This window comes from Octopus bimaculoides, chromosome 16 (genome assembly GCF_046866305.1).
Source record: "Octopus bimaculoides isolate indiv1 chromosome 16, ASM4686630v1, whole genome shotgun sequence".
Classification (NCBI taxonomy): Eukaryota; Metazoa; Mollusca; class Cephalopoda; order Octopoda; family Octopodidae; genus Octopus; species Octopus bimaculoides.
Window position 1 is genome coordinate 11,493,501 of NC_142943.1, and position 25,558 is coordinate 11,519,058.

At 37.0% G+C, this 25,558-nt stretch overlaps 1 protein-coding gene across 2 annotated transcripts in view; it reads right to left on the bottom strand.

The window, feature by feature from the left end:
• LOC106882103 (limb region 1 protein homolog) overlaps nucleotides 1–24,579 on the bottom strand; it is a 59,393-nt gene extending 34,814 nt beyond the window's left edge. The window contains exon 1 of one of the 2 annotated variants that reach the window (XM_014932661.3): nucleotides 23,470–24,579. In XM_014932661.3, the coding sequence (XP_014788147.1) occupies nucleotides 23,470–23,538 (69 nt within the window). In that variant the 5' untranslated portion in view covers nucleotides 23,539–24,579. The remainder of the gene's footprint in view (nucleotides 1–23,469) is intronic. The other variant, XM_014932660.3, reaches the window with a different exon arrangement.
• Between the last annotated feature and the right edge of the window lie 979 nt (nucleotides 24,580–25,558).

Here is a 25,558-nt window from a genome sequence, read left to right on the forward strand (position 1 = left end):
CTATCATAGAAGTGACAAAGGAGCATATTCGGTATATCTTGCTTTATGAGTTTAGTAAAGGCAACAATGCAACAGAATATTAATGCAGTATATGGGGATCGGACAATAAGTGTAAGCCAGTGTCAATGGTGGTTTCAGAAACTCCAAGTCAGAAACAACAGCCTAGAAAACGAGCCTCATCCTGGAAGCTTTGTAAGAGCTTGACAAAGACATCCTGAAAATCCTGGTGGAACAAAATCCCATCATAACTGTTGAGGAACTAGCAGAGAAGCTTGGATTTGGTCATTCAACCGTTCATTGACACCCGTGTGCCATTGGAAAAGTCAGCGAATTGGGTCAGTGGGTTCCTCACAAATTTTCTGAGTTTACTCACGTGCAGAGAGTGAATGTGTAATCTTCTTTGCTGTCACGCCTCACGAATGAACCCTTTTTGGACCGAATAGTGACTGGTGACAAGAAACGGATTCTCTATAAAAATTTCAAGTGCCGATGACAGTGGATAGGGAAAGGAGAAACACTGGCACACCAGGCTAAAGAAGGTCTTCACCCACATAAGGTGTTATCTGTTTGGTGGGATATGAAAGGTTTAGTCCACCTTGAACTTTTAAACCCAACCCAAATGATAACAAAGGAGATCTACTACGTGCAGCTTGAGCGGCTTAAGTCAGTGGTAGAAGAAAAACAACCATCTCTGGTTTCAAGACAAAAGGTGTTCTTCCATCAGGATAATGCTCAGCCACATACAGCAAGGATAACTTTCCAAAGACTGGAGAAGTTTGAATGGGAAATGATGCCTCATCCACCATATTTGCTGGACAATGCCCGATCTAATTATCATTTATTCTGCAGTCTTCAAAATTATTTGGACAGAAAAAATATGAATTCTGTAGACGAGATCAGAACAGTACTCAATGAGTATTTTTCATCCTGGGCAAGTGAATTTTGGAAGAGGGGCCTTGCAAGTCTACCAGAGAGATGGAAGAGTATTGTAGAAAATGAAGGAGAGTATATTTAAGATTAAAAAGGTACTTTGTCTTAATTTTGACAAATAAAAGAAGTATGAAAAAACCGCATTATTTATGGGATATCCCAATAAAAGGATGAGATTTAGCAGAAAAGTGAATTACTTGATTGGTAAATTTACAAAAGTACAAGGGAAGAAAGTTTGGCAAAACAACAACTTTGGAAGTATTTATAGAATAGAGATAAAGCAACAATGTCTCAACATTGAGAGAAAGGCTGAAGTTTAGTCGCCAAAACAGGACCAATAATGTCAGAAATCTGCTCCTGAATTCAATCAAGAAGAGAACGAACATATCATATAATACAATCCAGGCATAATTTGCTTTCAAATCTAATAATACATACACAAAAACAAAGTAAGGTGGAAGTTGTATTATATACAGAAATAACTTACACGTTTATATTCACGCCAGAGAAGTAGATTCAACGTGATAGCACACCCTACGACAAATCACCACCACATGCAACTGGTATTAACACATTTAATACAATGCATATCAAAAAGCTAATTAATAACAATTATGCATTGAGGAAAAGATGACACTAACTTAAAGACATCATCATATGTCTGGTTTCAATGCTGGCAAAGTTTGAACAACTGGTCATATCATGGCCTGAGTTAGTTCTTGTTCAGCGTTTACTACCCTTCCAAACAAGTTGACAGATCATACCTCATATGTTGTATTTTGGGCATGGTTTCTGTGGCTTACTATACAGAATGTGCTGATATTATTTCGATAAGAAGACATCTCTGGACAGGTTTCATTCTTATTAGACCTCTTCAACAAAGTATAGTCTTTACTGTATTTACCAAAATAGTGAAAAGAGAATCATAAAACATAATTAGCTTTCATCATTTACATGTTTCAGTTTTTCGATTGCACCCACACTAGGGCACTGCTTTGAAGGATTTAGTTAAACAAATCAACCCCTAGTACTTATTCTGTCAGTCTCTTTCGTGGAACTACTACATTACAAGGACATAAATAAACCAACGCCCATTGTCAAGTGGTGGTGCAGGCCAAAATCAAAGACACACATACATAGATATATACAGAGTGTGTGTGTGTGTGTGTGTGTGTGTGTGTGTGTGTGTGTGTGTGTGTGTGTGTGTGTGTGTGTGTGTGTGTGTGTGTGTGTGTATACACATATACATACACAGAATGGTTTTCTTTCAGTTTCCATCCAATCATAAGGCTTTGGTTGGCCTGGAGCTACAGTAGAAGACACTTGTCCAACATACCATACCATAGGATTGAACCCGGGACAATGTGGCTAGGAAACAAATTTCTTGCCACACAGCCACTGCTGTGCCTACATAATGTACAATAAATGAACATAAAAATTAACACATTTACTAAAATAATAAACCATTGAAGAAAAAATTACCCAGAGACACTATACACATGAAAAGCAATAGTTAATACTTCCTTAACTATCTTAGCATAAGCTTAACTATTGCTCATGTAGATGGCATTGCTGAGCAATTTTCCCAACAGTGATTTATCATTTGTTCATTCATTTATTTGAAATCTATTTTTCCAAGCAAGCAAGGTTTATATGATGGTATTTGAGCTACAACTTTCACAACCAGATGGTCTTCCTGTCACCAACACTTACCTATTTTGCCAGCAAAGAATGTTTTGTTTCCAAAGGAATTTGAAAGCAAAGAACTTACTGACAATTTATTGACAGAAAACGTCAACAAACATCATCAGTTGCAGCCCAACCACAAACAATAACATCACTGCTTGCAGGTGAGCTGCAAATAGTGATGTCATTGAATGTAACCATAGCTCAGTACGGATCGTGAACATTTACACGACAGACTTCTTCCTGTTTCTATCTAACAAAATCCTTCACATGACATTGGTCAGCCCAGGGCCATACAAGGCACTTTGGCCATGTTACCATGCAAAGGGACTGAACCCAAAGCTGTGTGACTGAGAAGTAACTTCTCAGCCATACAACCCTGTTCATGCATACACACATATAATCAGTTGTGTGTGTGTGTTTGCTATTATGTTTGTTCCACCCACTCGTTTGACAATTAGCATTGGTTTGCTTACATCCCAGTAACATAGCGATTCAGCAAAAGAGACCGATAGAATAAGTACAGACTTATAAAGCTAGATTATGACCAGATTAATCAGGATGTGATATGTGCTTTCTCTTCTTGATTGAATTCAAAAGCAAATTTCTTAACATTATTGGTTACTCTAATAGGCTCTAAATCAGGGGTTCTCAACCATTTTTTTATCTATGGACCCCTTTGATTATTATTTTACTTTGGTAGACCCCCACAAAGCCATTCAATGTTTAAAAACTGGTTTTATAGATACTTCTTTCAAAATTCCTATTTTGGTTTTCACACATCAACTTGGAGGTTGAACAATGTAAAATGCTAGAGAAAGAAACCTAGCTGTTTCTTACAATACATACCAATGCATAAATTGAAAGCAACATTTTTTCAGAGGCCTTTAAAATACTATTGTAGATCCCCAATTTACTCTTTTGTTGCGTGGACCCCAAAAATCCTATATGGACCCTCAGGGGCTATATGGACCCCAACTGAGAACCACTTATCTACATAGAATAAGTACAGACTAATAGAGGCCAATAACCCTACCTAGGGGAAAAAAGCCAAGTTACCGAAATTTCAATGACGGTGTAAAACCAACAAGACCTGGAAGCAACAGAAAAGACAAACTAGAGCTGAGAACAATGGAAGAAAATGTCAATGGCCTATTCTCTGAAGGAAGTAAAGGGTATACGCATATGTGTGTGCATTTGTTATGCCCAATATACTGCGAGGTCACTTAATCTCTGTGCTGTGTTTACACAAAGCTATCTGTCTCAGAAAAATCCAAAGATTTCATAGCACAAGAAAGACTTATTATACAACCCATGAAAAAAACATTAAAAAAAAAGGAAAGAAAAAAGGACATTAATATGTTAATAACTGACAGAACAACATTGAGTGACTGTAATGTTGTGTGAAAGAAACTTGAGAAGTCAAGGAACTACACAGACATAAATACTGAATAGAAAACATCACGGCATGTAAGTAATGTCTATTAACCTAGTTGTAATTAGTACAGCAGTAATAATAGACAATCACTCAGTTCTATAAAGATTCTCACAAGATGATTGCCTATAAATATAGACAGGTATATTTGAGAGAACAACTATACCGGAGTCTGTAAACAGTGAAAGAGCATCCTCTAATCAAATTGGTTAACTTTGTATATTTTTTATTTAGACATAGCCCATCCAAGATGTCCTTTATTCCTTGTGAGGATGAAAGGAAACTCCTGACACTACTTCTCAAACCATGAATAATAATAATAATGAAGATGATGATGATGATGATAATAATAATAATTACCATTTGCAATTCTGGTACAAGGGAAGCAATTTTTTGGAGAAAGGATTAGTTGATACCATCAACTCCAGTACTTGACTGGTACTTTATCAACACTCAAGCTGTCACTCTCTAGCCAACAAGATTATGGAGAGAGAGAGAGAAGTCAAATCACTCAGGCCATATCTGCCGTTCTCACTCACCTTCGAAATAAATTTGCTGGAGAGTAACATAACTCTACCCTCCAGCTTCCACTCTAAGTGGAACTTTAAAACAGTGATGAGAACTTGACAAGAGAGAAAAGTTACAATGTGTAATAAATTTTTTTTTTTTTTTTTTTTTTTTTTTTTGCCTTTAGCCTGTATAGGTGTTACTTCCTTTCTGCTTTTATCAAGAAATCAAAGGAAATGGCTACCATTCCCTTCAAACTTTGCTTTTGTGACCTGGACATCAGTATTTTGAAACTAACCTATTTTTCATTACATTTCAGATAGTCAATGCTGACCTGCTGAAGCAGAAATAACATTATAGCAAATATTCTGCTCAATGTCACAGATTTGCTTGTCAGTTGCTTGACCTTATCCATTTGAGCATGTCCCTTAGTGACTGACAATATCTGCATCACTGCTCTTGAGCAGGAGTAGTCAGGGAGCATCATAGCCATGTGTCGAGAGGGATTCTTTGGGGGTTTAAATAAATGTAAAAAAGCAAAGTTTGAAGGGAATATTAACTATTTTTCATACTTTCTAAAGATAAGCAAACAAGAAATGACAGTTGCTCCCCAAGGACAAAAATCATGTTACACAGTGCTATCTATCTTCAATACTTTCAGTACTACACATTCACCAAAACAACCAGACTTTCCCAATCAAAAGGAAATCAGTGGGAAATTTTCATGCTGGAATCAGCAGGCAACTGGATCCATAATCTCACAACAACAGCTGTTTGACAAAATCCAATAAATCAGCAATGACTGAACATTGAATAAGTGCATGCACAACAGATTATACATCACAGACAGGCTGGCTGATGGCACAAAGAGGACCAGAAGAGTACTTTTTGTGGCATCAAGTGTCTTGAACTGACAAAGCAGCCCAGTAGCCATGTCAAACCAGAGATTTCAAGAAGGATAGGAATACCAAGATGATTCTGAACAGATTAGTGAATGACCAAATAATAAAATAGCATACCTTATACAATGAAGGCACATGGCCTAGTGGTTAGGGTGTTGTACTCAAGATCAAAAGATTGCTGCTTCAAATAACAGATAGGGCAGGGCAGTGCGTTGTGTTCTTGAGCAAAGCACCTCATTTTACATTGCTCCAGTCCACTCAGTTGTAAATGAGTAGCCCTGTGACAGTCTGGCATCATATTCACTTATGCACCATGGAAACCAGCCCTGAGTCCTAACTCTCAAAGCAGTAATGTCCAGGGGTTGATGATGATGACGATGTGGTCTTACACATTTAACAACACAGACACAGACATTGTTGTATTGATATACTGCTTGATATACAGAAGAAAAACCGCTAAGCATTTAGCATGCCGGGCAAAATACTTAGCAGTATTTCATCTGTCTTTAAGTTCCGAGTTCAAATTCCACCAAGGTCAACTTTGCCTTTCATCCTTTCGGGGTCAATAAATTAAGAACCAGTTGCGTATTGGGGGTCGATCTAATCGACTGGCCCCGCCCCCAAAACTTTCTGACCTTGTGACTAGAGTAAAAAAGTATAGTGATATACTGCTTGTCTACCAATTCTGCTACCAACAATAATTTTTTTTTTTTTTATTGTATTTTATCACAAGTGCAATGGATAAGGAGACATTACAAGGATAAGTTACAAACCAGTGGAGGTTAGGATCAAGGATTAGGCACATAAGAAAGCAGATGAGAAAAAACAATATAAATGACAATGTCTCCATAGGGACACAGCCATTTGGGGTATAGTCAGAAACCCTACAGATTCTGGGTTTTTCATACTATCAAGAGCAAGAGCCCTGTCCCAGCAGTGGTCAACAGCCATACATTTACATACTCAGAGTAAACCCATTCACTCAAGTCATACATTCACATGCTATGTATAGACCCAATCACTCAAGCCATACTCAATCCCTTTCAGGAAATTTACAGGAATGCAATACTTCCTCTCCTCATCCTCCTCTGTGAGTTGATTTGAGTTCATCAAACGGGAAGGTCCTTATCCTCAATCTTATTAATCTCATCCCCCAAACTATTTCTCTTCATCATAGCCACCAAACATAGAGGAAAAACTGACCATCCTTACTTCATCATTATTCGATGTCCACTTTTTCATGCCTGCATGGGTTGGATGGAATTTGTTGAGGCATGGTTTCTTTGGCTGGATGTTTTTCCTGTTGCCAACCCTCACCATTTCCAAAGCAAGCAAGCAAGATAGTATTTCACATGACAAGACATATTTTTAACAGAAGACCAGAAACAAACATCACTTGTATGACAGGGACTTGCAACAATCACACACTATCAAGACAAGGTACACACACGCACACACAAAATGGGCTTCTTTCAATTTCCATCTCACAAATTCACTCACAGGGTTTGTACCCTAGTTAACCCTTATGTCACCATATTCCTGTTAAATTACATGTTTTTCTTTTGCTTTATTTGGAAAATAATGAAGAATAGATAGTAAAATAATTATCTCGTTATTAAGCTGATGCTTGAAATAAATTAAACATGAAATTTTAATGGGAGGTTTTAATTCAAACCACTTTAAAACAGAGTTTATACCATAGAACCAGGGGCAGTTTGGTATGAAAAGGGTAAATGAAAATAAAAATTACATGACCTAGTAGGTCATAATTTGATAACATTACTTGGATTAACACATTAAGCCAGATTTAGATTTTAGTAGGACTCATTGAGTAATGCATTTATAATTCAGTAAGTCACAATGAAATTTTATTCCCTATGGTCATAAAGTGTGACACAACTTAAGCTTCAAATAAAAGCTGGTATACTTTGAACACATGTCTGCTACACCAGCACTAAGTTAGGGCTAAACAACAACAACACAAAAACAAACACCAAAGTTCAACTGCTATATTAACAGACCAAAGCCACAATAGTTATGGACACTATGCTCACAGATTCCAATTTCGCTATAGCTTACATTGATGACATACTCATAAAAAGTGAATCTCGTGGTCAGCATACCGAGCATGTTAAAAAGGTGAAGAAAAAAAAATTTATTTCCTTCCAACAGAAGTCAATCTCAAAAGGGGAAATGTTGTGGTGATAGACATTAACACCACTGGGTAATTAACAGATGGACTCTTTGGGCTATTATAAAGAGTAACATTATCATTGAGATGACAGAGAGTATTTAGAGTCTCAAGTAGCAGTAGTCAAAAGTATATTTTTGAATTCATTGCTTTACTTCCAGTTTGTTAAATCGTATATCTAAAATGCAAGGATACAAAAGTTACCAATCCACCTGAGACCGATCTTGATTCCAGGACAAAAACATCCTGTTTTAGAGTGATCTAAATTAAAATCTTCCAGCAAAATTTGATGCTAATTGGAGGCTTCAAACACCAGCTTAATAACGACCAAATTATTTTACTAATTTCTTAATTTTTTAAAAAATTAATTGAAACAAAGAGAGAATATTGCAACAGAAATACAATAAGGTTAAATTTCCCAACAAATTTGAAGAATTCTTCCCCCAACTTTTTTTTCTATTATTAAGGTTTTTTTCACATGAAAAAATCTGTCTAGTAGTAAAGACCCACTAATAGTACAGTGATTAAAAGAACTGGAATAATGTAAACTAGAGCAGGTTGTTTATTCATTAGTCAAAAATATAGGACAACAACAAACCTTTAATAAGAACAAGGTACAAACAACCACAAATACCTATTGTCATTAGATGTATAACTAACAATGATTGTATTTGTGCTTCTGTGTTGCTTGACGTATAAAATCTGATACACATAAATTGGGGCACAGTAAATGTAACTAGGGAGCAACTCTCATTGCAGACATGGATTGCCTGAAACAAATCCCATCAGAGATTTTAAAACTCACTTGTATAGCTCACTCGGCAGTGAGAGAGAGAGTGTGAGAGAATGGGTATACATGGGTGTGTGTGTGTGAATAAATGCTAAGCAATTTGCTTTTTGTAACAATATATCAAATGTGTGTCATTTTTTTCTCAAGGTTTCAAGGTTTTGATTTTGCCCAGGTTGAGAATTGTATTAATCGGGTTGCTGTTTCATCTAAAATGTACAGCAAGTAATGATCATATTATGCTGCTATACCCATGTGGTTTAGCTAGCCAGTAAGTCAACAATATTATATCATATAGGCGCAGGAGTGGCTGTGTGGTTCCAGGTTCATTCTCACTGCGTAGCACCTTGGGCAAGTGTCTTCTACTATAGCCTGGGGCCAACCAAAGCCTTGTGAGTGGATTTGGTAAACGGAAACTGAAAGAAGCCCATTGTATATATGTATATACATATGTGTGTGTGTGTTTGTCTCACCAACATCGCTTGACAACTGATGGTGGTGTGTTTACGTCCCCATAACTTAGCAGTTCGGCAAAAGAGACCGATAGAATAAGCACTAGGCTTACAAAGGTCAATTTGCTCAACTAAAGGTGATGCTCCAGCATGGCTGCAATCAAATGATTGAAACAAGTTGATTTAGTAGACAGAAACTGAAAGAAGCCCATTATGTGTATGTGGGTGTTTGTCCCCCACCACTACTTGACAACTGGTGTTGGTTTGTTTACATCCCTGTAACTTAGTGGTTTGGCAAAATAGACCAATGGAATAAGTACCAGGGTTAAAAAATTAAAAAAAGCACTTGTGTGGATTCATTTAAGTACAAATTCAAGGTGGTGCCCCGGCATGGACGCAGTCTAATGACCAAAACAAGGTATGTGTGTGTGTGTGTGTGTGTTTCCTTGTTTTGACATCATGTGATAGTTGTAAATGAGGATCACTGTCAGACAAGCATTTCCAATATTCTGCAAAACATGTCTGGCTATGGGAAAATATGCCTCATCAAAATTCTATCTTACCCATGCGACCATGATAAAAGTGAACGTGGTGTTGGTGATGAAAATAAAAGGCACAATGACTTATTCAAGGTTGGTGATAAAAGGTCATGTAACAACTGCTTCAGCAAGTAAATTGTTTCACTCTTTTCTTACACTTGGCATATATAAGTGGGGCTTCAATGAAACAAGTGAGTGTATAGGACTTACATTATGTGCAGATTTAATATAGACAAAAACCGAATGCATTGCAAATGACAGGATCAAAATGTTGGCAGATGTATGCAGGAGAGATGGTACAGAAATATAATGCATGCTCAATGAAAAATTTCTGTGAATTGATTGTAGAAGATACTGATGGAACAAATGCAAATAAGAACTAGCAGACTGAGGAAGCAGCAGAGAACATCTGGTTAATTATTAGGTATCACTGAGGAGATCAAGATTAACCCTTTCGTTACCAACCCAACTGAAACTGGCTCTGTAGTAGAAATGTTTTGTTTTCATAAGCTTTGCATTAAAATCTTCCAACAAATCTTAGTCACAATTTATGTTCCTAACACTAGCTTAATGATAGCTAAGTTATTTTACTAAATTCTTTGTTTTATTTAAAATAATTGAAAGAAACACAAAGTATTTCAAAATAAATATGGTAACGAAAGGGTTAAGGGAGTGATGTTGATGGAATATAAACAAGACTAGAAAAAATAAAGCTAAATCAAATGATATGATCTGATTCAATCTAACATAGCAGACCAGATTTTAATAAGCCAAACAAATGATGAAATAATGGCTGCATCTTTTTGTGACTTACATAACAATTCTGAGTTCGAATCCTGCCAGAATTACACACACACACACACACACACATATATATTATCATCATCATTTAATATCCTTTGGTTAGATGGTTTGATAGGATCTGCTGGGTCGAAGGACTACATCATGCTCCAGTGTTTGTTTTGCCATGTTTCTATAGCAGGAAACCCTTCCTGGCACCAACCACTTGACATTATGCAATGGGTGCTGTTTTCATGCCACCAGTACTAGTGAGGTCACTATGGAGCTTGCAAGATTATGAACCCCAAGGTCAGGAGCAGCTTTACACTAGAAGATGAGGGACTAAAGTAGGAGAGAAGTGGGGAGAGAGCAAAACAGGTTTATGACTATTTGCATTTTAGAAGGGAGAACAAGCATGATTAGGCAGAGCTGCAAAAAGATAAATAAGTGGTAATGCGGTGTCCAGGTGGCCCCTCAAGATATGAGCCAAGTAGAAGTGAGCGGGGAACAAGGAACAAGGAGTGTGAGTGGTTGGGTGGGGGAGCAAGACATGAGGGACTGGGAGGAGGGAGATCGGCAACAGCTGTAAAGATTAGGCAGAGCTGAAGGACAAATGTGGGGAATGATTATTCAGGGGTAGGGAACGACCAGGGATGCAAGCTTTGAGTTTGCCCATCTGGGTACGTTTGCATTCCAGGTAATCTTCACATGACATCATCTGAGCAAAAACAGTGATATCAGGTTTATATCCCATGTAAACAATACCTCTTGTAACTCAGCAACTGCAACATATGAAGGTCAATGAAATGAAAAAAAAATCCCTTACTTGTAAAACAAGTAAGAGTTGGCAACGAGAAGGGCACTCAGTATAAAATACTGCAGCAATAAGTCTCCACCAAACCCATACCAGCATAGAAAAGTGAACATAAAACGACGAAAATAAACATCCTAGTAAACTAAAAGGAGAACATGTAAACAAACATGTTTGTCTGATACATTTACTTTTTTTTTTTTGCTACTTTTTTTTTTTAATCACATGATTAAAAGTTTATGGAAGAAAACTTGATCATGTCATAAGACACCAAACAGTTGATGCAGTGCCTCCATCACATGACCATTCTCTTACCCATACATATACATATTCTCCACCCTGCTTGCTCAGTGACACATTTAATTTGCAAATATACTATCTACATCCTCTTTGCATGGTTCTTGCCTTCTCTGCTCACATTTATTCCTCAGTACTGCCTCAAAAAGATTTGTTAAAAAATAAAAGAAGACAGTCTTGAAACATCAAGATGATTCTTCTCCCCATGGCATAGAAACTTATGAATTGCTCTACATCAAAGTAAATATTCAAGGTTTTACTCGAAGACAAGCATTACTCATGAAACGCACACCATACACATACATGAAGACACACATGCTCACGCATTTTCTCTCTCATCTGCACTCACAGAATCCATTATGCCACACAAATTCACCAGTGCATGCACACATACAGATGCACATTCACATACATTTTCCCTTTCTCCCTCACATCTATATAAATATAGAACCTGCAAACATGGAGACAGACAAACCAGAAGCAGACCTGAAGCAGAGAAGTTACAAATGGCAACAAAAGGACTTTCACAAACTTGGCTGACTGACTAACAGAACGATTAATCAAACAACTGATTAGTTAATCAGTTAAATCAGGGGTTTTCAAACTGTTGTCCGCAGACCACAGGGGGTCTGCAAGGACAAGACAGGGGGTCCGTGGACAGCAAATACTTTTTATGGGCAATTTGATTTTATATATGTTTTTTAATCGAAATCTTTTAATTGACAATAAACCTATTTGTTAAATACTGTTAAATAAATAAATGTAAAAATATATGTTATTTTAAGCAAATATTTATGTATAAATTTCATAAGCGTTTATAAGGGGGTCCCTAAGGTAAAGCCTGAAATATAAAGGGGTCCGAAAGTCAAAAAGTTTGAAAACTTTTGAGTTAAATGATTAACTAATTGACAAATAAAAATAAAGTGAAATAAAATTGAGTGCCTTGTTTGTCATTGGCATAATGACTGTCTCAAGATTCAACAGAATGTTGTATCAGTGTTATGCTAGCATTGATTTCTAATTGTGGCACAAGGCCAGCAATTTCAGAGGAGTGGGTAAGTCAATTACATCAACCTAAGTGCTCAACTGGTACTTATTCTATCGACTCCAAAAGGATAAAAAGCAAACCTGACCTCAGCAGAATTTGAACTCAGAATGTAATGCTAATATTATTGCTGCATTACATGTGTTTTACATGGTCACAAGTGTTCAAGACTAAGGTGACTACCAATTCACTGTCAGAAAGCACAGTTAATCCATTATGTCAGGAAGCTTTTTTAAAATTGATTATGTGCAGATATCATCACTTAATAACAACGACCTTTCAGTTAACGACTCAGCAATAATAGAATCTTATCATCGTTGCTTTGTCAATGGACATTTGTGATGATAAATAAAACCGGTTTCCATCAAAGGCAAATATGGTAATCATTTGAGAAAAAGTTTCTGTTATGGTAAAACCCTTGGAAAGTGAGGAAATGATATTTAGCAGTACAACATCTCTGATAATGTCACCACTTCATAATCATTTAACATCCACTTTTCCATGCTTCCTTGATGACTCAGATAAAATTTGTTGAGGCAGCCACAGGCGTGGCTGTGTGGTAAGAAACTTGCTTCCCAATCACATGGTTAGAGGTTCAGTCCGATTGCATGGCACCTTGGGCAAGTGTCTTCTACTATAACCTCGAGCTGACCAAAGCATTGTGTGTGGATTTGGTAGACGGAAACTGAAGGAAGCCCATCGTATATATATATGTATGGATATATTTGTGTGTGTGTGTGTGTGTGTCTGTCTCCCCTCCATCGCTTGACAACCGATGTTGGTGTGTCTACATCATTATTTGATGTCTGTTTTTCGTGCTGGCATAGGTTGGACGGTTTGACAGGAGCTGACCAGCTGAAGGGCTGTTCAGGTTCCATCTGTTTTGGCATGGTTTCTGCAGCTGGATGCCCTTCCTAACGCCAAAATATAATATATATACAGCTCAAGAGTAACAATTGCAGGCAGACTAATTAAACAGAATCAGCTACATCATCTTTTTCTATGCGTGTTGTTCATTACCACTTTACTGGGAATCCAGCAGAGATGACGTTTAACCTATTCCTGCCACAGCACCAATATGGCATGACAGGGTTAAGACGATAAGTAACACCAACAGTCAAATTACTGGAAAATTTCAGAATTTATAGACTGATCTGAATAAACTAGAGTTTTTTAATAATAGAGAAAAAAATGCCATTTCAAACTAAAACAACTTGATAACTTACTCATTGAAAATTTAGGAAAGTTTGATGGAAACTGATAAAGGAATTAATGCTGTCGGTGTTGTTGCTGTTGAATTTTTCATCTTTTATACGTTTCAGTCGTTGGACTGTGGCCATGCTGGGATACTGTCTTGAGGGGTTTAGATAAACAAGCCAACCCTATTACTAATTTTTAAAGTCTATTACTAATTCTGTTGGACTCTACTGTCAAACTACTATAGAGAGGTAAACAAACCAACATCAGATGATGCCAAGTGGTGCTGGGGGACAAACACACACATTACTACATACGACAGGCTTGTACATAGTTTCTGTCTACCAAATTCACTCACCAGACATCAGTCAGTCAGGAGCTATAGTCGAAGACAGATAACCAAGGTGACACACAGTGTGACTGAACCCAAGATTACTGGATTGCAATAATAAAAAAAAAAAAAATCCATATGAAACAAGATGTTGATAGTTTGCCATAAATCTGGGAGTTTAAAATTCCAGGAAAATTGTGAGTTTAGGGGGTTATAAAGCTAACAACGTTTTTAAAGAAAATATCAGGTCATGCTATTTTCAGGCAAGATCATTACCAACACACATTAAACCATCTGTCATAACAAAGGTTGAAGAAACTAATTAATGACAGACAGTCTTTTTTTTTTAAAAAAAAAAAGGTTCCTTCTCATAGGAATAAATAGGCCTCTCTTTAAATGGTTGAGTGTGCGGAAGGCAGATGGAGGTCTCAGAAAATGGGGAGATTATCAAAGAGCAATTGAGCAAATTTTTTTCATTTTTTTTTTTCAGATTCACATCCAACAGGTACGGGAATAGTTGTGTGGCTATGAAGCTCATTTTCCAACCACATGGTCTCAGGTTCAATTCCTATGTGCAACACCTCAGACAAGTGTCTTCTACTATAACTCTGGGCCAACCAATACCTTGTGAGTGAATTTAGTAAACAGGAACTGTATGGAAGCCCATTGCATGAGTGGGAGTGGTTGTGCATGTAGGGGGGTGGGGTGTATACGCACACACATACATACACGAATGCGTCTGTCAGTGTCCTTCCCCCACCTGCTTGACAACCAATGTTGATCTGTTTATATCCACATAACTTAGTAGTTCGACAAACAATCTGCCAAATGTAATGCTCATTTATTTCCATTGTTATGAATTGTCATGCAGTTTCAAGATTATGATGATGTGATTGTTTATTCTTAGAATGACATTGTAGGGTAGGAGTGAGAGGCAGGATCTAGCTGATTTGAACATAAAACAGGTAGAATATTTGGGAAGGATACGGTCAGTTTAAAAGCTAAAGGGTTAAAGATGGTAGAAACAATTAAGTCAAAGGCAAAACTCAGAAAATGAGAAACATTAAAAACACAAGAGAAAATCAAAAACGTTTTTGTTCTGCCAGTTCAAAAATCTTAAGTACATCAAAATTAAAACTAAAAACCTGAACACCTAAAGCAAAAAATTACCATTTTAAGAGAAAAATAACTCAATTAGACACATTACCCTTCTTTTTCAAGATTAAAGCATTGGTTTTCTTTTGGTTTCTTTTTATTTGTTTCAGTCATTTGACTGTGGCCATGCTGGAGCCTTTAGGTGAACAAATCGACCCCAGGACTTAAATTCTTTGTAAGCCTAGTACTTATTCTATCAGTTTTTTTTTTGCCGAACTGCTAAGTTATGGGGACATAAACACACCACCGACCGTTGTCAAGCGACGGTAGAGGGGTCAAACACAAACACACAAAGATATATATGACAGGCTTCTTTCAGTTTCCGCCAACCCAATCCACCCACTAGGCTTTGGTCAGCCCAAGATATAGTAGAAGACAAAATAGGGTATATCACTGGACCATTTAATAATGAGAATTATGGATGTAAAACTACCAAAGAATAAAACCAATGAAAATCTTTTCCCAGACTTGTCAATGTCTATGAAAAATGCATTGATTATTATTTAGAGAACATATTGTGGCTTGCATTGATAGGTAGACTCGGTGTCCCATTTTCATGGAGTGTTCAACAATAAAAGGCATATGTGGAATATAAACTGAGCTTAGTTTCAATATCAGTAGTTTAGATTTCTATCACAAAAGAGATTGCTTTAACAATCAATTCAAGTAAAAATGCTATTATCATGAATACTTTCACAAGATAGCTACCATGTACTATATTTATCAATAGTGTTTACAGCTGAAACAAGATACGCAAATAACGATAGGGAAGCCTTGGCAACTGTACAGTGAATTTACTTGAAGAGCATAATATTTCTGCCTGGTCAAAAATTTTAACTGGCCTCAGATGATACACCGTCAGAGCGTACTTTCAGCAACAATTCAGTAGCATCTACACATTATCTTACGGTGGGCTTTTTTGATTATGAAATATGTTATGCAAAAGGATCTGGAAATACCCCATGTTGATGTATTGTCACAGACGCAATTTAATAATCATGTTGGTTTGGATGAATGAGGATTTTGTTTCTTTTTTTTCATATCTCTATTGTAGAAACTGATGTTATATGAAACTTAGAGGCTGCCAATTACATTACGGTGTTAATTATTATTAAAAAAATTTCAATAATAACTGGATAAATTGTTCTATTGTTGACAGGCCATTGAAAATTAATAGTTGATGGTATCAAGTGTAATGAATAATTAATTGTTCCATAAGCTGAATGAATAACTGACAACAGCTGTGCATGGTGATGTACACTCTGGCTCAATGGCAACAAGAAATTAGATAAAATTAGAAACATGATGGCTACATTAATATGACAATGTGGATGTCTTACATGGTGAGATATGAAAACGGTTTGGCTGTTAATTCTATCAGGACAAATGACCAGATAGAGAATATCTTGTTAGCTCAGCTCAAGTATCTACGTAGAAGTTTTATCTTTGTGTCATATCTTGAAAGTTATGTTTCTATGATTGACTTAAAAATGGCTTTTTCTATGATAACATGTGGGAATGAGAACAAGCCAAAACTAATTTATATAATGGACCTTAAAAAAAAAAACCAACAAGTGTACTGGGGTGATACGTGTGACGCGAGCAAGAATAACTGAATCTTATTTATGTTGAAAATAAATTTTTTGAAATAACTGTTCCAGGAATTCAAAGGAAAGTCTCCCTTGTATTTCATCATGTAAGGTGGCTGACATGTGCTGGAGTTTTATACATACATGATCTAAAGGAATTAAAACATGGGTACTAATCTGGGACATTTAGGATGCCTACCTTCTTCCAAATATCTAGAAGGGTTATTTCAAAAAATTCCTTTTCTGCATCACGAAATTGTAAACGATGCTATTGGCTTCAATATTGGCTGGAAATTGTTTAAGATGGGTGGTGAGTAATGAGTTTTAAGTAAACAATATGATAATAAAAAAATGACTGTCAAGTTATAATAATAATCCACTAATTTAATTAGCAGCGAGTTTCCTTCATTGTTTGTCTATCCCTATGATATGCAGATCAAAAGTAATTAGCTGCTTTATTACATCATTATGTGTTTGAATTTTCATGGAAATACTGACAAATCATAAGAGCTGAATATGGAGCAGGAAAGTACATAAAGCTTAAATGCCTATATACAAATTGAGTGTGCATGTATGTTTATAATGTATGTATAAGAGGTTTGCAGATTGACAGAATTTTTAGGGTATCCCTACTCTTTATATTCTCAGGGCAAACACCACCAAGGTTAACTTTTGCTTTTTATCCAATAGCATAGCAGCAGTGAAGGAAGGGAAGGGGGCCCACCCAGAGCAATGCTTTTATGGGGTTAAGCACTTTTAGGTCTACTGTGTAAGCCTGTGTATGCAGGGGTCTGTCAGAAGTGGAGGAGCGACAAATTCAAGGGTTGCCTCAGGCAGCACAAATTTAAGCTACACCACTGCCTTTATCTTTCTGGGGTCGATGTAATCAATTGTTTGTTCTCTTCCCCACAAAATATCTGGCCTTGTGCCTATAAGAAATAACATTTTATTCATTAAATCAGTGATTCTCAACCAGGATCGATCCATGCAGCAAAATAGTAAATGGGGTTCCAAAATACTGTTTTAAGGGGGTCCCTGAAAAATTTTTGCTTTAGATGTATGTATTGCAAGGAACAGCCAGGTTTCTTTCTCTAACGTTTTACACAGTTCAACCTACGCAAGGTAATGTGTGATAAACAAAACAAATAGGAATTTTGAAAGATGTTTCTACAAAACTAGTTTTTAAACGTCGAATGACTATGGGGGTCCACTGGAATAAAACAGTAATCAAAGGAGTCCACAGATAAATAAAGGGCCAAGAACCCTGCATTAAATGATAAAGCAGTGCGTATATTTTATTTAATTAATAACTTCCAATTTCAGTAAAGTTTGCCACAATTAATTAACTGTAAGACTACAATTAGTGATAATGATAGAATGAAGAGGAGTATCAAAACATGGCAAGTAACAAACAATACATAAAGGAGTATCTCTTATCCTACACTTGTTTCAGTCATGATGGGGCACACAGATGTAAACAAACCATCACTTGCCAAGTGGTGGAGGGGGATAGACACACACACACACACACAACTGTGGCCATGATAGGGCACTGGCTTGAAGGATTTTACTCAAACAAATCAACCCCAGTACTTATTTTATTATTCTCTTTTGCTGGACTGCTAGGTTACACAGATGTAAACAAACCATCACTTGCCAAGTGGTGGGGAGGGATAGACACATACATACACACACGTATATGTGTATATAGATAGGGAGAAAGAGAGACAGACAGACAAACAGAAATGCAGTGCATTCCAGAAGTTTTTAGATTTTTTTAAGGAGCGGTAGTTATAACTGTCCAAGCTACTGAAATTTTAGAAAAACCATTTCTTTTGAGCTAAGCTGACCTGCCAACTTTCATTATTCCGGATTGAGGAAGTGGGTATAACAACACTTTGAACACACCCTACAAAATACTACTTGTCACAGCTAACTAGTTTGCAGAATGCAATTGGGGCGTGAAAATAATTTGGAAGCTTGCTATGCAATAAAGTTTTGTGTTGAACATGGCAGAAATGCAACAGAAATTTATGAAATACTCCAAACTGCTTATGGATTAACTTGTATGACCCAAGTATCTATTGGGTTGTCTGGAAAGTTCGTGCAGATTTTTAAAGGAAAGAAAAAGCTCAATAAATACTTGCCATTACATTTTTAATCAACCAAATATGAACCATTTTGTTGCACAATGCGTCTCCATCTTTCCTTTAACTTGAAAATACCCTCTTAACAGAATTGAGGTGGTTTCATGGCAAATAAGTTGAAAGGTAAGCTACTATAAAACGGCACGAACTTTCTGGACAACCCAATATTTTTCACTGGCATAAGAGGCCAAAAAACATGTCCATTAGGAATCACATGATGATCTCACTTTTTTTTAACAGAAAAGGCATCATCTACATCCACTGGATTCCTCCTTAGCAGATGGTCCACAAGAAGTACTTTGTGGAGGTTTTGAGGGAGCTTAGGAAGAGATTTCATCGCAAAAGGCCAGAGCACCTGCACCATTTGATCATGATAACCAAGTATTTGACAGAGACAGGCATCAAAACTGTACTTCGCCCTCCCTACAGTCCAGACCAACCTTGCTCCCTGTGACTTTTTGTTGTTCCCCAAGATGAAGGAGGTTGTGACAAGAGGTCCCCAGAAGTGGCTGCAGTGTTACAAGTGCACTGATGTCAGAGGATCCTACTTCAAAGGAGATTAGAGATTTGGGCTTTGAAATTAAATGTTTCTCTTGAAAAAGTTTCAAAACTTCTAGAACACGCCTAGTGTGTGTGTGTGTGTGAAGATAAGGTCCAAGGATCAAGGTGTTGGAAGTTAGTGAGCTTTGGGCAGTCCATAGATCAAATCTCCTGCAGGTTAACATGGGGTCCCTTGACAACAATGTGAACTTCATTTGATTAAGGTATTTTGTCCCAGCGAGTAGATTGCGGATTACCCCTCGTTTGGATAATAACTATTTCTGACATTCTGCTAGCTATGAAACCTGTAGCATACGCTTGAGGGAAATTCCTCTCTCTCTCTCTTATATTTACATAAATACGAACGTAGTAGATAACAGCTAGCCGCTCTCAGGTGGCTAAATCGATGCAATGAATGGTATTTTTAATCGGAAACTAAAAGGAAAACGAAACAAGAGAGAAAGAGGAAAATATGTAAAAGATAAAATAGATAAAGCATCTTGTTTAATGATGGGAGGGGGGGGGTATGCATTCTTTTTTTCTTTTTGCAGAACTTTAAACTCACTAAATGACTGACATTTTGATATTAGGTTAACATTATACAGACACGTATTTGTATGTGAGGGTGACATACGTATATTGCCAGAAGTACACACATACGAATTATACAAACACACACACATATATATATATATATATATATATGGATGGTGTATAAATGCCATTACACATATATATTAATAAGAATAAGTATGTAAATACAAACTTGTGGATGAAGTTTTGTGTAAATTTTACTTTTTCAGAACTTTAAACTTACTAAATGACTTTAAATAAAATTTAAAAAATAATAATAAAAGGGGTACTATTATGTTATAAAAACACAATAATAAGGAGTATGACGTGTGTGTAATGATAGAAGTAACATCATCTATAAATTTACATGAGTCATGATGTACACGTATTACACCAGTATACGGACAGAAAACAACATTACTATCTCAACAGTTTATCCCCGTCTTCCATCCAAAACCAAGTTAGTCATTCCTTCATTCTTCATCATCCAAGTAGAGACGCGAGAGAATGTCTGATGATGGGTGACACTGACGAAAAAGGAGGCGACTGTTGATAGGGTGTCATCTAAGCAGGACCCTTCACAACTAGTCTCTGAGAGGGAGGTTAAATACATAACCTTTGCTAGTCCAAAGCATTTTCATAAGTTTGTCCCAAACGTCAATGGTTGTATCCAGATTTTTAGTCAGCCCCTTTCTCCTACGAGAAATGCTATGAATAATATAGAGGTGTCCTTTCATAAGTTCCAAATTTGGTGGTTGAGAAAATTAGAAATGTGTACCATATATGATGCATTGATACCAGGGAAATATGCCCAATGTATCACATGTGATACACAGATAGGCGACGTGTAGAGGGTTTTTGTTTTTTTTATTTCCCGCTAGGACATCAAGTGTTTAATTGTTAAGATTCAGTTTTCACTCTCGACAGTGGACGCCACTGTCCAAGCGTCTTAATCCATGCAGACGTGAGCGATCCTTGACTTTAGGACATCACTTTCACTTTCCAAAATTCAAAGATCGACTATTTGAATGTAACATTAAAGTAAATGGAACGCATTAATTATGATATATCTTCTGCCACCTTTGACAAATAAGGTATAGGCTACCCCCTTACTGAACTTTCCGCGGGAATTCCCACATGATCGATAAGGCAGCATTTGATAATGTTAGTACTAGAGTGAGGGATTATATGGGGTGCTTAAACCAGATTTCCGCCAAATACATTTCCCAAACGGATGGTTAAGGTTGGAATAGCATTAATCATACGTCAGCTCGAACATGCTTGACCTGGGGCAAAACAGCAACTTATTCTCCGCTCTATAACCTGGGCCTTTAAGTGTTATATACCTCCACCATTGATACAAAATATAAACCACAACTTCCCAACCACTGGGGAAAACAATCTAACACGATTTAGAAAATACTACAACGATAGTGACTGGATTGAAGAACGAAACAGGGAAGAAAGAGATAAGAAATCCAAATGCAAGTAAAATGTACTTTGTCGGTGACCTGGTTTCGATTTCAATTGCAACCTTTCACTTGACATCGCTAGGACTTGTAAAAGAAGAGAAAAAAAACCTGTGTTACGCATTTGCACTTACAATCTGAGAAGTATTACCTACGTGGTAGTATTAATGTAATGTTAGAAGAGATTGAGGGTCGTGTACCTTAAGCAATCAGTAAATCGAACTGGCCAGTGAGTGAGATTTTGAACTCAATCTGGTATAGTGTGCGAAAGGATTAAAACAAAATAGAGAAGAATTCTTTAGGAGACACCTCTTTCAATCCTAACGGGAACAGCAACAAAGAAAGACACCATGTTAGAGCGTAAACAAACGGTAGCACTGGTTGAAACATGAGTGAGAATTGTGTCATGGGTAGCATGGCCACTTGTAGTAGTGGTAGTAGTTAGTCTCTTGTATAGGTATGACGTTTCAAAATTGAAGATAGGAGGGGGTGTTCAATTATCTTTTCTTTTATCTTATCAAATTGATAATTAATTAATTAACGAGGTTAAGCTTCATTCAATCTGAAATCGAAACTAGACAGCAAGCCCAACTAACAAAACTAAATGCAGTAAAGTACCTTAATAAATGCATATATATTTTTTTCTAAATTGGCACAAGGCCAGAAATTTGTACAGAATTGGGGGTTTAAAATAAGTGAAACAAAACAACTACATTATATGTTATATACAAGATCTATTGACCCCGGTATGAGTGTTGAAAAGCAAACAACGACACCGAACAGAATTTGAAGACGAAATACAATGTGACTAATTATCCACAGAACATAGTTGACAAATACTGAATGTTTTCATTCCAGGGAGGCTTTTGCGACGTTAAGAGAAAATGCAACTGGAAAACGAAAACCAGTTCGACTGAGTATAATCTCAAAAGAACAAATTATATTTATTATTAATGATATGTATTTCATTCACTTTGCAGTGTTCTGAACTTGGAATCAGGAGGTCAGGATCAGTTGCAACAAGTATTGATTTCTTGCTGAAGTAGGAAGTGATATCTGGTGGTATAACTTGATTATCACTATTCTAACACATCTTTTATATTTTGCTTGTTTCAGTCATTAGACTGCGACCATGCTGGGGCAGCGCAACATTCTAGCTTTTTTTTATTTTTTTTTTTTACTAACTACGGAGCGAGAAACGATAGTCTAATAAAATTCCATTCATATTCAGGATTCATTATAGAAACAGAATTCGATCCCAAAGCATTTAGTGGCTATCATTTATATATTGCATGAAATAACTAAAAACATTAAAAGTAAATCAGAGAACAATCCAGTTTAAAAGAGTATACTTCACAAAAGTAAACAGTAAGACGATAGAATGATTTTATCGATCACTAGACGACGTACGTCACAGTTGACCTCGAAGAGGCCTGAATTAGTCTGTAAAGCAACTGTTGGGATTTGAACTCAGAATATCACAAATATATAACAGCAACTTCTTACATCTACACAATGCTCATCTATAGGAAGGTGGGGGGGGAGAGATATAATCGATTAGTTTAAGGATCGAATACACGACTGGTATTTATTTTATGGAACACGACTCCAGCGAGACTTTCGATTACATTTACATACAAAAAATAAGAGAGGGATATCCTACGTGTCTCAAAGCCTACAAGGGTCATAAGCCCGAAATTATGAAATTAAATGGTCAGTTAGGCATCCAGGTGTGTGTACGTGCATAACTGAAAAATATTCATTGTATGTGACTCATGTTTAATGTTTATCTCTGACACACAACCACACACACACACACATATATATATATATATATATATATATATATATATATATATATATATCCATGTGTATTTATCAAAAAAGTATAGTTCATATATGAAGTTCAACACAACACTTAACTGTTATTCAATCTATCCTAGAAAGATGAAACAAACATTAATAATAATTTCTAAGTAGAAGGAAACCGCTTGTTACCATTTTTTTTTTTCCAGAGGGATGAAACAGAAGATCAGAAATACAGAATGAATGTAAAAATGAAGAATAATTAAGGCAACTGGTGCTGCCGTTTTTTCTTCTACTTACGACATGTTCGCGAATGGCATTGTGAAAAACTTGCTCTCTGACATCCAATTCGTTGTCGTCTCCAATCATTTTGGAAAGACGACATTGGTATACCCCTCCAACTGCATGGTTACATCGATCTGTAGAGTTGTTATTGTTACCAAGTAAGTGTTTCTCTTCAAAAACATGAACCACCACCACCAATAAGACTTGGCACTAACAACTGCCCGGTCTCCTTGCTGCTGCTACTTATTGTCGTTTGTAAATGGTAAATGTTCTTCTGTTGCTGGTTAAGTGTTTTTAACACGTCCGTTAAAACCCCACTTGTTTTCAAGCCAACGAGGGAGCTGCTTACATGGGTCACACAAACCTCCTTCCAATGGCACACTGCTTGTTCGTTCAGGTCAACTGACCTGCCTGGGGTTCAATACCAACAATCCCCGTTTATCTTTGTGTGTGTGCGTGTGTGTGTGTGTGTGTATAAGACTATTGATACAATAAAAGATAGACAGACAAACAGATGAGGGAGTGACAGATAGGAGCCTATAATAAGAGATAGAGATGGCTGGGATCTATTACTAGTTCTTGCTTGTTTTGTATTGCTATCCGTTGAGGAAGTTAACGACCAGGACAACAGACAACTCAAACATACATACCAACGGTTATCCTCATACAACGCTACACGCACATGCACAATATATATTTCTTAGTTACGTGTATGCAAGTCGTTAAATATGTGTTCATGTGTCCCTGTCTAACAGTTGTAACTTTTACTTCCACTTTTCTAGCTGTCCATTTTCGAAATCTATACAATTTCTCTATTTACACCTATAAACATGCAAACATACACACAAACAATAGGAATGTTGTTCTGCGTACACGCGCACGTGTACGTGTTATACTTTGTCGTTATATATATATGTGTATATATATATATATATATATATATATATATATATATATATGTCGTGCGTATAATTTCTATAAAAGGGAAGAGTGTTACTGGTGATTAATAATAATGTGTGGGTCCCCTTTTTCTGGCGTGCATCATATCGTGAGCTTGTAAACAAGTAAATCCGTTGTATAGAAAACTCCGGCAGGTTTTAAGTATCCCACTGCCCTTGACTCCGTCGCGAGTTTAGGTGCTTGTAGTGGTGGTCGTGGTGGTATTGGTGCGGCGGTTGTGTTGGAGACATTAGTTTGTTGAGGGACACCAGCACGGTCCGATCATCCTCCTCCGCTTCGCCCTGTTGTTTCAAAGCAAGGCAGCGGCGCTCTCGCTCTGCTGTAATTTGTTAATGAGAAATGAAGAGGAGGTAAGGGTGGGAGTTATAGGAAATGGAGAGAGAGAGAGAAGGAGGGGGGAGAGACAAATTGAGACGAAGGAAGAGAAGAGAGAGGGGGGAAGGGAAGGAGACAGAGGACACAGATAAAGCACAGAGGAAAAAAGAGAAAAGGTGGAGGTAGGAATAGAGAGAAAGGCAGAGAATGAAAGAACGAGTAGCGGTAAGGATAGAGAGGAAGAGGGGAAGGGAAAAAGAGGGAGGGTTAGAGAAGGAGAGAGTGAGTTTATGTTGATTGGTCTTGTACGTGCGACGGTGAGAAAGATTAAGGGACGACAGTGTGAAGTTGCAGAAACGAAATGAATGCTTGCAATACATTCATACGTATAACGTCGTTAATATCGACATCGTCATTATAATCAGTAACAGGGTGAAGAACATCGTGATGACGTGTGGGGTAATAAAACAACTGGAGAATTGATGGGGGAGAGGGAGAAAAATGCGTCTTACTGTCACCCTTCGCGCCCAAGTTAACAAAAGTAGAAGGAAGAGAAGAAAAAAAGGGATAAAGAAAGGGATAGGGGAAAGAAAACGAGAGGGAATGAAAGAGAGAGAAAATGCTACGAGAGGGGAGAGAATAAATATTATGAGGCGGAAGGAAACTGGAAAGGAATACGAAGACACAAATACAGTGAAATACGTTGGAAAAAAAGGGGTTAAAATAAATCCCTTTTAAAAAAGGGTTTGTTTTATCATGTGAGATAATCACGTGATAACTCTAATGAATCCCAACTTACACATCCCCCACCACTATCTACCCGTAACAA